Raw genomic sequence first — 17,640 nt, 5'->3', positions numbered from 1 at the left:
TCTGTGTCAATGGAGAAACCCACACTATGGGAGACTCTGCAGTGAATAGTCTTATACTGCCCTCATGTGGCGTTGTTACTAAACAGAGTACCTCTGTCTAGATCTAGAGAGTATTTCCTATCGACACAGTCGATCTGATGTGGTTTCACAGCTACCACTGAACTACATTCAGGAAACTCACAACCTGTTTTCTACCCAGAAGAACAACACTTGCTTCTTCTTCATTTGAGATTTGACGATGGTGGGAAAACTAAACATCACAAATGACTGTGATATGACTGTGATAAGGGAACAAATCGATGGGGAACATTCACCTCATTACAGAATAATGCGGCTGTTATTTGGCGGTAGACATGTGACAACAGTACAACGTCCTGAGGGCGGTAGTTCTCATAGTCGATTCATTGATTGGTTTTGTCTTAGTCTTTAGTTTTGATGCTTTTTTTCGAAATATCTTATCCTAGTGTAGAGGTCTAAGCACTCGCCTACAACCGCAGAGACCGGGGGTTCAAATCCCGGTGTCAGCAGTACCTCCCGCTTGGTCAGTCGTCCCTATGAACACAATTAGCAGTATTTACAGTATGGTGAGTCCTGGTCGTTGCAACAGCGACTCCTACTGGTCGGACGGGGCGCCTGTTCAGCAGGGAGGGGATCTGGGGGAGATAGCATGAGCCTTTGTGCGTGTTGTGCTGCTCTACCAGTGAAACTCTTCGCTGTTAGGTGAACGTGTATGGCAGGAGGAGTGTATCGGAGGAGGCATGTGGTAGTCTACACTAGGGCTGCAACGATTAGTCGACATAATCGACGACGTCGATTATAAAAAAATCGTTGACGAGAAATTGTTGCGCCGATTAGTCATTAAAAGAATAAAAAATTATAATTTTTTTCTCTTTTTTTTTTGAAGACTTCTGAAGCTGTTAAGCTGAATACTTCTTAGCTTAACATAACAGACCGACAGTAAGTTTGGGGGAACTAATGGGATAACTGGGGATGTTGTTTGGTCCTGACAAGAGTCTCAAAGCAACTCTGAGGTCATGCTCAATGTCCAATCTGTTCCTCTGCTCTGTCTTCAGCTGGACCAGAGCTGAGAAGCCACTTTCACAAAGATAGGTAGTGCTATTATTAAAAAAATAAATAAAAATTATATATATATATATATATATATATATATAATTGTTTTTCGATTAGTCGACTAATCTAAAAAATAATCGACAGATTAGTAGACTACCAAAATAGTCATTAGTTGCAACCCTAGTCTACACACTATCTCCAGACCTCGCCAGGCCAACAGTAGGGCAGCATGTGGTAGTCTACACCTCTCCAGACCAACAGTAGGGCAGTGCAATGACATGGGGGGGATTTTTCATTTCACAAATAAGACAAAGTTGGAATATCCATATTCATATTCACAATGCATGGATTGTTCACACCCTTAACTAGGGCTGGGCCATTAATTGAGTTTCAATTTAAACTATTCCACGATCAAGAAAACCATCCGTCTGTTCCAGTTCCAGTGTGCTTCGGCTGTAAATACCAAGGAAACTATAAAAGGAGGAAGGGCCATCACGTCACCATGTAGCGCGTGAACGCAAATTGGTGCCAAGTGTGAACACTTTCAGTCCTTCATAGAGTTGAATGGGATCACCATCTCCTTGTTTATGACCCGTTATTTAAACAGGTTATTACCTAGGATGTCAGAATAGTCTTCAATTTGTGTAATTGTTAACTAGCTAACGTTTAATATATTGGTTGATGTATATTTCCTCAGATCGCTTATATATTTAGAATTTGGATACAGGCTTCGATAGAACTGGCACCAAAGTCCGACACCAAGCAGAGCATGGAACGCTGGTATTATGACCTGATGAGTGACCCTTCCTTCTTTTATAGTGTCCTTGGTAAATACGTTTCCTGCGTGAACCTGTGCTTCCTGTACCTGGTGAGTACTTACACTGACCACCTGGCCGCTCACGTTGGCGTTGATGGCTCCCAGAGTCACCTTTCCTGCTGGACTGTAGCTCTGCTGGGCCACTAGAGACACGTTAGCTGGAACTAACACACACAGAGGAAGGGATGGGGGGAGAGAAGAGAAGAGGGGGGGAGAGAGAGAGAGAAAATAAGTTGTAGTGGAGGAGTTGGGTGCGCCTTCCCAGAAAGAAACTCTTCCGAGCTTTATAATGAACAACAATACATTTTCTAAACCACAGTTCAAGTCTTTTATAATCGTCCATCCAAAAGAAATTTGGATGTGGAGATAGAAGAAATTCTACTAAGAAGTACATTTCTTAATTCATATAAGAGACGGTAAAGCATAAAGTCAAATGTATCTTCTCTCCCAAACAACAAATTAAATCAGACAAATAACAACAACCAGAGTAAATGAGTCCTTATGTCTAAAGAAAGACGGTCTGTTGACGTCTGGTACACTCAAAAAACATATACTTCAAAAAACAACATCCACAGATGTATGGCAGCAATCACTAACTTTCACCAGTTTATTGTGGCCATCGAACAAAACACGCTAACGTCAGCCTTCATCAGAGCATGTCGTTAGCATGTTTTGCTAGTTGATGGCCAAAATAAATAGGTGAAACCGAGGCACTGTCCCCGTCCTTTTCCCCCCAAAGTTGGTGAGTCCTACCAATACATCCTTGGATGTTGTTCTTTGAAGAGAAAATAAGTTATTTTACATCATTACCTAGAAAGATACACCAGGAGGAGAAAGGAGTGTTGGTTATTATCATTCCCGTGTAGCTCAATGGGCACAGTGTTTCTCACACAGACACATGTGTGGCAGACACACGTGGTGCCATGACAACAGGACCTCACATGCAGGCCCGTCTCGTGCTGCACAGGGACAGCATGGCAGACAATAGACCATACAGTCTCCACTTAACAACATAAACATGCTAAATGGACTACGTCTTCTGTCCTGTTGTTGATAGTTGTTGATTAGCAAACACTGCAACAGAAGCTGAAGTTCAAGCTGTTCCCTAGCAACACAATTCCACTTAAAAAAGTGTATGAAAGTCTATCAAATTTGGTTCCACGTACAGTACATCAGTGTGAGAGCCGCATGGCGTACAGTGAGATAGAGGCTATGCAGGGTAAATGACGTTCGCGAGACTAAACTTGTATGGGGGACTGTTGGTGAAAACGTCAAAGATCCCCATCTCAAATGCAATTCCCATGCCAAGGTCACCGAGCGACGGTGGAAATGCAAATGGTCCGCTGGGTAGTTCGGCCGACATGAATGCCGGTTATGTCTCGTCTGTGTAGGAGGACCCGTCTGTTAGGGACTCTGAGCCAGAGGGTGCTGCTCTGGTGCCAGTGGGTGACCTCTCCTCACCCGCTCCACCCACACACACAGACGCTAACCCTTTCTCTACCACTCTACCAAAGGGCAATACGGACGGTTAACCCTTTCACTGTCACACGACAAAGGGTTAACCCGTTTACTACCACACTACAGAAGAACTTGAAATACTTAACCTACAAACATGACACTGTTCCGACAGCACAATACCGATGTAATAACTAATGGTATTTGCTGAAGAAAGTAACCGTTTCTTGTGCATAGATCACTAGATTGATACATTTCTTGAGTTTCACTAAACATTTCCAAGTTTACCATGAACATGGAACAATGTTTTTGATGACGTGATGAGTTCCATTGACCAATGAACTGTCATTTACATTGTTATACATGATTGTATGGGACGTAATTGTTGTTGAAGGCAGCTGTAGTGTGGGGACATCACAGTGATGATGAAGGTGTTGAAGGCAGCTGTAGTGTGGGGACATCACAGTGATGACGAAGGTGTTGAAGGCAGCTGTAGTGTGGGGACATCACAGTGATGATGAAGGTGTTGAAGGCAGCTGTAGTGTGGGGACATCACAGTGATGATGAAGGTGTTGAAGGCAGCTGTAGTGTGGGGACATCACAGTGATGATGAAGGTGTTGGAGGCAGCTGTAGTGTGGGGACATCACAGTGATGATGAAGGTGTTGAAGGCAGCTGTAGTGTGGGGACATCACAGTGATGACGAAGGTGTTGAAGGCAGCTGTAGTGTGGGACATCACAGTGATGACGAAGGTGTTGAAGGCAGCTGTAGTGTGGGACATCACAGTGATGATGAAGGTGTTGAAGGCAGCTGTAGTGTGGGGACATCACAGTGATGATGAAGGTGTTGAAGGCAGCTGTAGTGTGGGGACATCACAGTGATGATGAAGGTGTTGAAGGCAGCTGTAGTGTGGGGACATCACAGTGATGATGAAGGTGTTGAAGGCAGCTGTAGTGTGGGGACATCACAGTGATGACAAAGGTGTGCCTCTCCTTGCGCAGCTTCAACACTTCATACAGTGTCCTGAAACATCCTTGTTAACCCTGTCATTTAGAGTGCATCCTACACCGAAACATCCCTGTTAACCCTGTCATTTAGAGTGCATCCTACACTGAAACATCCCTGTTAACCCTGTGTCATTTAGAGTGCATCCTACACTGAAACATCCCTGTTAACCCTGTCATTTAGAGTGCATCCTACACTGAAACATCCCTGTTAACCCTGTCATTTAAAGTGCATCCTACACTGAAACATCCCTGTTAACCCTGTCATTTAGAGTGCATCCTACACTAAAACATCCCTGTTAATCCTGTCATTTAGATTGCATCCTACACTGAAACATCCCTGTTAACCCCGTGTCATTTAGAGTGCATCCTACACTGAAACATCCCTGTTAACCCTGTGTCATTTAGAGTGCATCCTACACTGAAACATCCCTGTTAACCCGGTCATTTAGATTGCATCCTACACTGAAACATCCCTGTTAACCCCGTGTAATTTAGAGTGCATCCTACACTGAAACATCCCTGTTAACCCTGTCATTTAGATTGCATCCTACACTGAAACATCCCTGTTAACCCTGTGTCATTTAGATTGCATCCTACACTGAAACATCCCTGTTAACCCCGTGTCATAGGGGTGGACGGTATGGTCTAAAATGTATATCACGGTATAATTTGAAGGATAGACGGTAACGGTATATATCACGGTATAAGTGTTTCCGTTAGAATAATTTTTTTTGCCTGATAGGCAGGCTATATAAAGAATGACATCCTCAATGCATGTAGATTTATAATATTTTTACTTAAAACTAGGCTACTTTTGCGTATACAGTCATTATATTCCAAATAAAATAAGTCCCGAGTCGAGACTCCGTGCTGCTCCCAACAATCCCAATAGTATGCAACTGCAGAGCCGCAGAGTAGAGGCGCTTTCAGGTCCGGTCACAGGCCCGCTCAACAGCGCCCCCCACCCAACGGCTGAATTGCCAATGGCTGAATTGGAGTATTGCACTGTGTATTGCACAGTGTATTGCGGCTACTCTGCGGCTCTGCAGCTGCATATGCTTCTCGCAAAATTCAGCATCCAGCTCGCGCTGCCCAGTCGTCAGAACACTACACACATATCATAATGTTCACAGCAAACTGTAGTTGATCACCAGGTATGTTTTATTAACGTAGAATAATTCATATAAGAAAAACGATTGGGAAATCTCTTACCTTTCTCCACTGGTTAAAAATGCCAGGAACTGAAATTGAAACTTGCTGTGCGCTGCGGTGATATGTGTTTATTATGAAATGACAATTGCGTGTTGACACGCCCACTGCGCGAAGCCTCCTAAATAACTTTTTCCAGTTTGCACATATCTATTATCTATGACTAATTCTATTTTTAGGGGCAAATGCGGAGTGAAATAGTCGCGCTGTGGTTACATGACATCATTGCTATTTTAGAGCTGCTCTACCGGTTACAAGGTATAGTCAAAATCCATACCGTAGAGCAAATTCATACCGTTTATACCGTATACCGTTTATACCGTCCACCCCTACCGTGTCATTTAGATTGCATCCTACACTGAAACATCCCTGTTAACCCTGTGTCATTTAGAGTGCATCCTACACTGAAACGATGCCCCCGAAAAAACTAAAGTAGGGATTTTTGAATATTTGAATAGTTAATGCGAATATTTAATATATTTGCCCTTGTTTTTTTACCAGCACCTACACTGTGTACTGTAGTGTATTGAGAGGGGACCCATACAATTTTTTGTGTGTAGCTGTAAAAAAGTAAGTACGTGGACCATGACCAACGGGACCCATCTGGTGCCGACCAGGTAACTATGCCGACGTGTCCCCATGTGTTACAGTAGAGAGACCCGTGTTTGATGGGAGCTTTGTTTGTGCTTGTGCCACTATTGCATACATCAGCATGCTGCCAAAGGACTGTTTGTGTTGGTGTATATAGTACACAGCTTAGTTGTGTTTTCATGTATAAACTGGTCATGTGTGTTTTTCTAAAAAAGTCAACTATCAACAAGTACTGAATTAAATCCAGGGCTTCCTCTAAACAATGGTATAGTGCCGCCCACCATATATAATTTATATATATATATTTATTTTTCTTTACTTTTTTTTGCAGTGAAAGCTTGGGGCCAACTTAGAAACAGACAAATCATCGTCTAATATGTGATTGCTCAGTCCTCTGTTCCACTGTGTGCGTGCATGTTTTTCCGTGTTCAATGTTAAACTATTATTGTGCTACCTGTTAAATAAATAACTTATTAGAACTTACCCTTGTGTTTGCCATTTTATTCAAATTTAGTTTTTCAAGTTGCAGGTTTTTTTTGCCCCCCCGCCCCCCCCCCCCCCCCCCCCGCAGGGTGGACACAGCCTTAGTTGAGACTCAGCACCACCTTGTTTGAAGCTCCTGGGGAAAGCCCTGATCTCCCAACATGAACTTGTGTTTACAGCGGTTTGTCAGCGGGGGGCAGAACGGAGCGCACCTTTGACACATACGACCCTCCAGCCTACCGACAGAAGGCCGAGCCTGGTCCACGACCCCCCCAGCACCCCAGAGCCTGGTCCACGACCCCCCAGCACCCCAGAGCCTGGTCCACGACCCCCCAGCACTGCAGAGCCTGGTCCACGACCCCCCCAACACCCCAGAGCCTGGTCCACGACCCCCCAGCACTGCAGAGCCTGGTCCACGACCCCCCCAGCACCCCAGAGCCTGGTCCACGACCCCCCAGCACCCCAGTCTGTGGCTAGGAAGACATCCCTACACATGAAAGAGCTGCCCCTGCTGTTGGTGCAGGGTGTGTGTGTGAGGAGCAGGCCTTTGGTAGTAGTTACCACCGGAGTCAAGCATGACGTTGTAGAACAGGAAGATGTTGAGGGAAAAGGTAGTGAGGAGGAGACGGATCGGAAACACACACACACCAGTGTTACACAGAGAGCACTGAAGCAGGAGTTGGCCAGTGAAGTAGGACAGAAACAGGAGTCTCAGGCTGGTAATGATGTATGAGGTGAAGCAGTTCGACAAGAGGAGGGTGGATGGCAGACGGTGCCTAAAAGTTGTATTTTTTTTTAAAGATGCCACTAATTTGTGGTAAATAACTATCCCTAGTTGTGCAGATAATAGCAAGAAAGATATCCTCGTTTTGAAAAAGAATGACTCAAGCTCATGGTCCAATATATGTCGTATTTGCAGATGCAATACATACAGGAAATGCAAGAGATACTAATGTCCCATTGGTTCTTGGCATACAATGGGCATCATTATGAAAGTCGAATTCCTGTGTCTAATGCTGACGTTGACAGACACAAACGATTTCTTTGGTGCATGCATACAAGACTGGCACGAATAAGGTATTTAGTACACTTCATAAGACTCCTAGATCTGTAGTACACTTCATAAGACTCCTAGGTCTTTAGTACACTTCATAAGACTCACAGGTCTTAGTACACTTCATAAGACTCCTATGCCTTTAGTACACTTCATAAGACTCCTAGATCTGTAGTACACTTCATAAGACTCCTATGTCTTTAGTACACTTCATAAGACTCCTAGGTCTTTAGTACACTTCATAAGCCTCCTATGTCTTTAGTACACTTCATAAGACTCCTAGGTCTTTAGTACACTTCATAAGACTCCTAGGTCTTTAGTACACTTCATAAGACTCCTAGGTCTTTAGAACACTTTATAAGGTCGCATTCACACCAGAGCTGTTTGGTCCGCTTTAAACGCACCAGAGTTTGTTTCCTCGGATAGTCCGCTTGGTTTGGGCCTTTGGTGTGAAAGCGCATTCAAACTCTGTTGCGGACCAAAAAAGCTAACTCTGGTCCGCCTGAAAACGTAGGTCTCGGTTCGCTTCCAAGTGAACCCTGGTGCGTACTTTTGTGGCTTGAATGCTCATCGGACCAAACGCAAGACCAAATATAGGAAGTGACCCGATAAACTGTGCATCTTGAGTAGAAGGAAACAAAACAAACACCGCGGCGCGCACTGCAAAACAAGCACGCGTGGAACATGTCTCGTGGACAGACCTGGGCGAATGAGGAGATAAATGCCCTGATAGAAATATGGTCAGACGAGCTAATTAACCCATTCAGTGCCAACCACAAGATTAGTCGGGTTAACTCGCCATGCGTTGAGTGCCAAGACCCGAGTTTTCTTTTAATCGTTATTTCTTTTATTAGCAATATCCATACATTTTTCATCCATCCATCCATCCTGACGTTATCATTGGGAATGGGTCTGAGCTTGAAAAGGGCAAATACCGCCACCTATCATCTCCCGGATGGTATTGCACATCATTGGATTGGATTGGGTGGGACTGTGCATCAGAAAAAAAACTCCGGCCCCGGGGTTTCCCTTCTCGGGCAAGCAGTAGCTGTTACCACATTCACTGGGGAGGCTCGGAGCAGCGTCGATTATGTGTTTGTGCTATAACGTTGGATCAATAAACGCGATCAATATTTGGAATGGCGATCAGGAATTGGATTAATCTTTTTGCAGAACATCTGATGTGAGGTAAGGACTCTATTTTACCAGTCTTGGGTTAATCAGATGTTTTTTTCTCCGCCATCGCAGCGTGTGTGTGTGTGTGCGTAACGTTAGCGCTGACCACGGCATGGATAATCGATTTTTCAGCCCGCTTCTCTAGCGTACATAAGTACACATATACTATCGATAATCTAGCGTTTATTTGAAAACGATTCATAAATCAGAAAAATTACGTGTTTTGTGTATTCCACTAAAGAGCTATTATCGCGGAATTTCACTGGAATTACTAGACATCTCCAAAACTATACTCGTATTCAAAACGGTATAAAACGGAAATGTACCAATGAAAAAACAATCAGTTTCATACATGTTGACTGCAAGCAAGTCATTGATAAGCGACGAGTGTATTAGACCCATAGCCATAATTTAAGATATAGTTTAAGCGTTCGCAAATTTCCCCGTCCTCCCATTGACTTCAGTGTTGGCACGCTAGACCTAATATGGTAAAAAGGGCGTGGCTCTGAATGAGTTAAACAGCTGCTTGTGGCCACTCACAAAAACAACGAGGTGCACAAGTTGTTTAGCGAGAGAATGATGGCAATGAGCTTCAATCAAACAATCGACCAACGTCACATCAAAGTAAAAAAACGGCATCAGCATTTCAGCAATATATGAAAATGATGTGTGTGCGCTGGGCTGCTCCGGGGAATAATGTGGTGTGTGTGTGTGCATGTGTGTGCGCTGGGCTGCTTCGCAGAATAATGTGGTGTGTGTGTGTATGTGTGTGCGCTGGGCTGGGCTGCTTCGCAGAATAATGTGGTGTGTGTGTGTGTGTGTGTATGTGTGTGCGCTGGGCTGGGCTGCTTCGCAGAATAATGTGGTGTGTGTGTAGAATAGAATGATCTTTGTCATTGTTACAGTGTTACAATGAAATTTAAAATGCAGCCCTAGGTGCTAGCCGTCACACAGTCCTAGATCATAAAAACACAGTCCTAAACACAGTATAAAATATAAAAACAAGAGTAAGGCATAATAGACATAACATAAACACAAACAGGGGGGTATAGAAGATAATTGCACTATCCCTTAGTGATGCGTGTGTGTGTGTGTGCGTGGGGGGGGGGGGGGGGGGGGGGTGCAGGGAGATTGTGGTTTTAAATTTTAGCTGAGTTTAGTGCACAATGCACATATGGCCCTGGGTTAGTCCAGGTGGGCATGACGCTGAAACGCCTGCCCGAGCGCAGCCGTATGAGGTGTTTGTTGCCCGGGTGGTGTGTCCTTGAGTATTTTGAGTGCCTTCTTAAGACAGCAGGAGTTGTATAGTTCTTCCAGTGAGGGGAGAGGGCATCCGATGATTTTCTGGGCCGAGTTGACGACCCTCTGGAGCGCCTTCCTCTCTGCGGCTGTGCAGCTGAGGAACCACACGTTGATGCAGTAGGTGAGGATGCTTTCCATGGAGCAGCGGTAAAAGGACACAAGCAGGTCTTGTCTGAGGTGGTAATTCCTGAGTATTCTCAGGAAGTAGAGTCTCTGTTGTGCCTTCTTCACGATCGCCTTGGTGTTGGTTCTCCAGGTCAGGTCATCCTCCAGGTGGACGCCCAGGTATTTGGTGACCGAGACTCTCTCCACGCATCCCCCGTCGATGTACAGGGGCTGTATGTCGGTCTTCTTCCTCCTGTAGTCCACGATCATCTCCTGGGTTTTTAGCTTATTCAGCTGCAGGTTGTTGGTTTTGCACAGGGCTGACAGCTGCTCTACCTCATCGCGGTACACAGTGGTCACCTTTTGAGATACAGCCCACCACGGTGGTGTCGTCAGAGAACTTGATGATGGTGTTGCTGGGGTGGACTGCGGTGAAGTCGTGGGTGTAAATAGAGTAAAATAAGGGACTCAGCACACAGCCCTGGGGGGATCCGGTGCTGAGGCTGATGGCTGTGGAGGTGTGGGGGCCTATCCTGACCCTCTGGGGGCGGTCAGACAGGAAGTCCTTGGACCACCGGCAGAGGGGATGGTTTAGTCCAAGATCCATGAGTTTGGGCACTAGTCTGTCAGGCAGGATGGTATTGAATGCAGAGCTAAAGTCCACGAAGAGCAGCCGTGCGTCTCTCCAGATGGGACAGGGTAGAGTGGAGAGTTGTGGCGATGGCATCCTCCGTGGACCTGTTGGCTCTGTAGGCGAACTAGTGGGGGTCTAGTCCGGGTGGAAGGCTAGAGATGATGTGGGGCTTGAGTGTTTTTTCAAAGACCTTCATGGGTAGGGAGGTGAGTGCGACTGGACGGTAGTCGTTCAGGCAGTTGGAGTTCTTCTTTGGGACCGGGAAGATTATGGAGGTTTTCAGGCAGGGTGGGACGATGGCTTGGGACAGGGACTGGTCGAAGATCTTAGTGATCTTGTGTGTGTGTGTATGTGTGTGCGGACTGTGTGCTGGGCTGCTTCGCAGAATAATGTGGTGTGTGTGTGTGTGTATGTGTGCGCTCTGCTGCTTCGCAGAATAATGTGGTGTATGCGTGTATGTGTGTGCGCTGGGTTGCTTCGCAGAATAATGTGGTGTTTGTGTATGTGCGCTGTAGAGCTGTCCCCAAAGCCTGTTTTGGGGATTCTATATATCCAATAGACGAGCGCCCTTTTCGATCGTGTGACATTGTTCAGAAAGTTTGGTGCACTTGACAAATTGCCGTGTGAAAGCAAACCGAACCAAATGAAGAATACAACAATGTTGCAACTTCACCCCCCCGAATCGCACCGAGTCCACCAAACTATATGTGAAAGCGACCTAGACTCCTATGTCTTTAGTACACTTTATAAGACTCCTAGGTCTTTAGTACACTCCATAAGACTCCTAGGTCTTAGTACACTTTATAAGACTACAGTACAATTCATAAGACTCCTAGGTCTTTAGTACACTTCATAAAATAAGTGCTTAACAGAGCAAAAAATTTATAAAACACTACATTTGACAATAAAGCAAAAAAAAAGTAAAGAAAAGAAAAGCAGGAGTTAAAACCACAAAAGAAATGCAAAACATTTAGTACACTTCATAAGACAAAGAGATTGTCCCAAGATTACCGCTGCCACCAGTAATGTCCAGATTCCAAATAAAGCTCCTAAAATAAATCCCACAATTTTGATGAAGGTAATAATGCCACTGATAACGCAGCAATGGCTTTGCTAGGTGGATGCCAGGGCCGTCAAAAGCCATTTCAAAGGCTGAAGCAACATTTGAGCAGGTCAAAACAATGTCACATACGTACATTACAACATAAAATCAACAAGCAATTGTGAACAAGTGAAGTCTTGAAGAAACTGCAAGAACATACGTAAACAGTGGTCAATGTAGGTCTAAATGTTGAACAACAACCTCTACCGTGTCGCCAAGAGAAAGACGCCACTCCGATCAAAGTTGGTGCAATAAAGCGGAAAGTTACACAAGACAGTTGTAGGCAGCAGACAAGTATGGATTGAGTATAGGCAGCAGAGTTCAGATGGTATAGGTTGGGTATAGGCAGCAGAGTTCAGATGGTATAGGTTCGGTATAGGCAGCAGAGTTCAGATGGTATAGGTTCGGTATAGGCATCAGTTCAGATGGTATAGGTTGAGTATAGGCAGCAGAGTTCAGATGGTATAGGTTGGGTATAGGCCAGCAGAGTCAGATGGTATAGGTTGAGTATAGGCAGCAGAGTTCAGATGGTATAGGTTGGGTATAGGCAGCAGAGTTCAGATGGTATAGGTTGGGTATAGCAGCAGAGTTCAGATGGTATAGGTTCGGTATAGGCAGCAGAGTTCAGATGGTATAGGTTGGGTATAGGCAGCAGAGTTCAGATGGTATAGGTTGGGTATAGGCAGCAGAGTTCAGATGGTATAGGTTGGGTATAGGCATCAGTTCATATGGTATAGGTTGGGTATAGGCATCAGTTCATATGGTATAGGTTGGGTATAGACAATAGAGTTCAGATGGTATAGGTTGGGTATAGGGCCTTAAATACAGGCAGTTCAGAGTTCATACGGTACGGAGAGTGTGTGCATGTGTATGGGAGGGAGAGAGAGGGGGAGGGAGAGAGAGGGAGAGAAAGAGAGATTGCGTGCAGGAGGGTGGAGGAGGGGCTGTCACCCTGGTGCAGAGTTCAGCCAGATGACAGCTGAGGGGAAGAAGTGAGAGTGGGGGAGAAATCGCCTGGTTACGCCCGAAAAAAAATAATTCTGTCGTTTCTGGTTTGTGCTTGATATGAGGGGCTAGGGCTGGGCAATATGGCCAAAAATGTTATCACGATATAATTTTTCATATCGTTCAATATTGATAATTATCGATATTTTTTGTATAAAAAAAAGGTTTTTTTATTATTATTATTTAAACAACAAATGTATATTTATTTTGCAGCATTTTTTTGTCGTTGCCGCCATCTTTAGTGTTACAGCCCCTTCTCAGGCTACAGCTGGTTTGAAAGAGAAAGTACCAAAAAAAAGTGGCTGTGGCTCCAAGGGAGTTGAACAGTTCTGACTCTGCTAGTTTCTTTTCTATCTTTTGGCGCTTTTTTGGTGGACAAACCACCGCACACATGCACCGTGACTTGCGACTGGAGACTAGCTCTGCTAGCACACATAGTCTACTGTGTACAGACGGTTTCAAACTGTATTTTAAATTAGAAAGCAAACAAAATAAATGGACAAGAGAAAAATAAATCTCAATTTGGTCAGTATTGTCATTTGGACAAGCAAAGCCATTACTTAAGTTGCAGGCAAGAAAGACAAGTCTGTCCACTGTCTCTGTTTTAAAGCTGCCCTGTTGCAGGTCACAATACAAAAAATTATCGATTATTAAAATATATCGCGATAATTATCGTTTTATCGCCCAGCGCTATGAGGGGCAACGCGACGCACCAGTTCATCGAATTTCATGCTTCTCCTTGTCGATGCTTCTCATTGCTTGCACCAATCATACACCAACTCTGTAGATACATCTGATTAGCACTATACTCAGTAGTACTAATTTATATACTTTATATACCCAGTTTAATCACCTGTACATTGTATATTACTCTTGCACTTTACGGTTACATTTTCTCTCTGGTTGGATGCCAGACCTATTTTCATTGTACTGTACTTGTGCTGTAAAATGACAATACATTTTAATCCAATCTAATCCAATCTAATTTAATCTAATCCAATCTAATCTAATCTAACCCAATCTAATCTAATCACTGTATTCCCCGTCCCTGGACCTCTTCTCGTTAAGTGGCTCATTATATTATGTTCACCTGTCTCCTTCCTGCCATTTTCTTTCCTAATGTGCACGCTTCTTCTTCTTGATTATTATGACGGTTGGCAAACAACGTTATGGTGCATTTACCGCCACCAACTGGAGTGGAGGGTGGATCGGGAATGAGAGACCAATGCTGACCCTCAAGTATGAATGAATGTCTCTCTCTCTCTCTCTCTCTCTCTCTCTCTCTCTCTCTCTCTCTCTCTCTCTCTCCTCTCTCTCTCTCTCTCTCTCTCTCTCTCTCTCTCTCCTCTCTCTCTCTCTCTCTCTCTCTCTCTCTCTCTCTCTCATCTCTCTCTCTCTCTCTCTCTCTCTCTCTCTCTCTCTCTCTCTCTCTCTCTCTCTCTCTCTCTCTCTCTCTCTCTCTCTCTCTCTCTCTCTCTTCTCTCTCTCTCTCTCTCTCTCTCTCTCTCTCTCTCTCTCTCTCTCTCTCTCTCTCTCTCTCTCTCTCTCTCTTCCTCTCTCTCTCTCTCTCTCTCTCTCCTCTCTCTCTCTCTCTCTCTCTCTCTCTCTCTCTCTCTCTCTCTCTCTCTCTCTCGTCCTGTTAACATCCCTCACAAGTTGCCAATCAAGAGAAATTATTTCTTGAATTGGTGAGTAACCATGAGGTAGATATAGATTACCATAGATTAGATATACAATGTACAGGTGATTAAACTGGATATACAATATAATACTGCTGAGTAATAGTTCTAATCAGATTAGTATAGTATTATTATGTACAGGTATAGGGAGGTATAGTGGTTACGTCATTGTTGTTTCCAGCCGGTCCACCTCGCTTGAAATTGCAATGTATTTCCAATGGACACATTTCTAAATCGTCTCGTTTAAAACAAATAAAGCATGAACATGGTGTACCTTTTTGTGTGTATTCATCCACAATCTATAGCTCAATATGAAACTATTCGCAATTAATCGTAAAATAATTACCCATCATTTTATTTAAACCAAAAATGCTTAAACAATAATGTTAATGATAGAAGGGAACTCATTATATTATTATTATATTTTGTGCAAAAATGGAAAGCTTGCCAATGTTCATGAGGCAGAATTATTACAATAGCCGATAATACATTTTCCCAATGATAAATCCTTATACGGGTGGACTGCGCGGGAAACTAAAGTGACGTCAGACTACACCTCCCTATAAAGATACTATGGCAGTAAGTCATACTGGCCAGTGGTATAACTAATAAAGAGTAGGTAAGGGATATGTACAGATATAGTATCTACAGGTATGTAAAAAGGATTATATGCAGGTATATACAGACCGATATACCTCGGCTTTCCTCGAAAACACAAAGCCATGATTAGGATGAACGTTCCATCGTTAAGCGAGGTGCTATAGCCACACTGCAGCACGCGCTGACCTGTAAGACCGCCTGCCACTAATGAAGGTTCAGGAGAATACCAAGTAGACTGAGGCGTGAGGATACATTATACAACAGCACAACAGCACAAGTAGACCTCGCAGCAACCTTGCTGGCATCTCCACCTAGAATCCCTGAGTGGAAAATCTCAGTTAGACGCCTTCATGGTCTGTTGAACAATACACACCCATGGCTAAATGTCAAAAACTGTCCCGTCTAGGATTGATTAGATAAGACACTGAACACAGACACAAAATTGCAGTAGATGTGACAATTCTTTAAATGTGTGACAACACAAAACCGTGACACTACATTTAGTAATTTAGCTCACGCTTTTATCCAAAGTGACTTACAAGTTCTGTACAACAAGTCAGCAGGAAGGGTACAACTCTGGCAGCTAAGGGTCAGTGATATTGTTCGTCAAACAGTGTCGAACTTGAGTGCTACAGACTTGAGTGCATATTAGCATAGTAGGTAGTAATATAGGCAAGGTAGATTATTTAGTAGCAGAGTGCATACTAGTAAAATATAGTACAAAGGTTAGTACATTAAATTGCAGTAAATGTGACAAATATTTAAATGTGACAACACAAAACCCTAACACTAGGGATGGGCAATGATTTTTGAATATTCTAATAGTCGTTAAATAAATAAAAAATCAAATAGCTTATGCACAAAATATATTTTCCCTTGTTTTTACCGGCACCTACACTGTGTAGTGTATTAACTGTTACACCGCTGAACAGAATGCTGGGTACAGCTCGCTAGCTAGCCAAGGAAACTATAAAGAAGGAAGGGTCATTACGTCGTCACCATTGCTCATGTGAACGCACATTGGTGCCAAGTGTGAAAACGTTCAGTCTGGCCGACATTGAGTTGAATGAGATCAGCCATCTCCTTGTTTGTCATTTAAAAACAGGTTATTACCTCGGATGTCAGAATCATCTGAAATTTGTTGCATTGTTAACTAGTTAACATTTTATATATTGGTTGATGTATATTTCCTCAGATAGCTGGTATATTTAGAATTTTAATACATGCTTCAATAGAACTAACACCAAAGTCTGGGACCGTTGCGTTTCTCGTGAAAAAGTACTGAATGTATAAAACCACCCGATGAGGCTGGGAAATATTATTTTATGTTCAACTTGCTGCTGGTGCCTCTGGGAGTCTATGGAAAACCTTTGTTGCACGTCCATGGGCTTGAAAGGTGATGCAGAGCTTGCACTATTTCTGCTGGGCAGGTAGACTCACTCCTGCTAATTCCACTGAAGTTGCCTACTGCAGCTTTAAAATGTACATGTTTAATATAATAACTCATAAAACATTTGTACAATACACTTAAAAATGCATGGAGTTCCCAGCAGGCACTATACTTTGAACAAATTGAACAGACATTTGTGTATTTGTGTGTGTGTGTGTGTGTGTGTGTGTGTGTGTGTGTGTGTGTGTGTGTGTGTGTGTGTGTGTGTGTGTGTGTGTGTGTGTGTGTGTGTGTGTGTAGGTGTGTGTAGGTGTGTGTGTGTGTGTGTAGGTGTGTGTGTGTGTAGGTGTGTGTGTGTGTAGGTGTGTGTGTAAGTGTGTAGGTGTGTGTGTGTGTAGGTGTGTGTGTGTGTGTGTGTAGGTGTGTGTGTAGGTGTGTGTGTATGTGTGTGTGTAGGTGTGTGTAGGTTTTTAGATAACAGGTATTAGGGGTATATCCTGTATAAGACATTGGTATGAATGGTAATTTCGTTGGATATACACTGTATATTAATGCTTGTGTATCTTATCGTGTGTTGTCATGTTTGTTTATATGTGTGTTTAAAAAATAATAATAAAAAAAAAAAAAAAAAAAGTACATAGTTCGGTACCCAACCCTACTGGTGATGTCACACCGGATAAAATGAGAGGCATCCTTCCATTCCTAACGGTGGATGAGCTCTAATAGTGAGTTTTGTGCCACACGATTGTCCAGCTCGAACCCCCCCCTCCCGGACCCCTCTTTGGATAGTACCTCCATTATCCCTCGCTCCTAACCAGACACTACCATTATAAGCTAGCTTTTATTCTCTCCACCACTTCTAACCACATTGACATTTTGGATTCATTGAGACCCAGAATTCTTGCTGTAGATATTTCTTGATAAATCACATCGAGATATGTAAGAAACCAAACTTTCCGG

At 43.6% G+C, this 17,640-nt stretch overlaps 1 protein-coding gene across 3 annotated transcripts in view; it reads right to left on the bottom strand.

The window, feature by feature from the left end:
• The window catches only part of tfdp2 (transcription factor Dp-2), a 129,711-nt gene that overhangs the window by 62,715 nt on the left and 49,356 nt on the right, over positions 1-17,640 (bottom strand). For all 3 annotated transcript variants that reach the window (XM_084321761.1, XM_084321762.1, XM_084321763.1), the window contains one exon: positions 1,952-2,052. In XM_084321761.1, the coding sequence (XP_084177887.1) occupies positions 1,952-2,052 (101 nt within the window). The remainder of the gene's footprint in view (positions 1-1,951; positions 2,053-17,640) is intronic.

Source organism: Notolepis coatsorum (assembly GCF_963971535.1).
Source record: "Notolepis coatsorum genome assembly, chromosome: 1".
In the NCBI taxonomy this organism is placed as follows: domain Eukaryota; kingdom Metazoa; phylum Chordata; class Actinopteri; order Aulopiformes; family Paralepididae; genus Notolepis; species Notolepis coatsorum.
The sequence above is the reverse complement of the archived record's forward strand: the minus strand, read 5'-3'. Positions and strand labels throughout refer to the sequence as shown.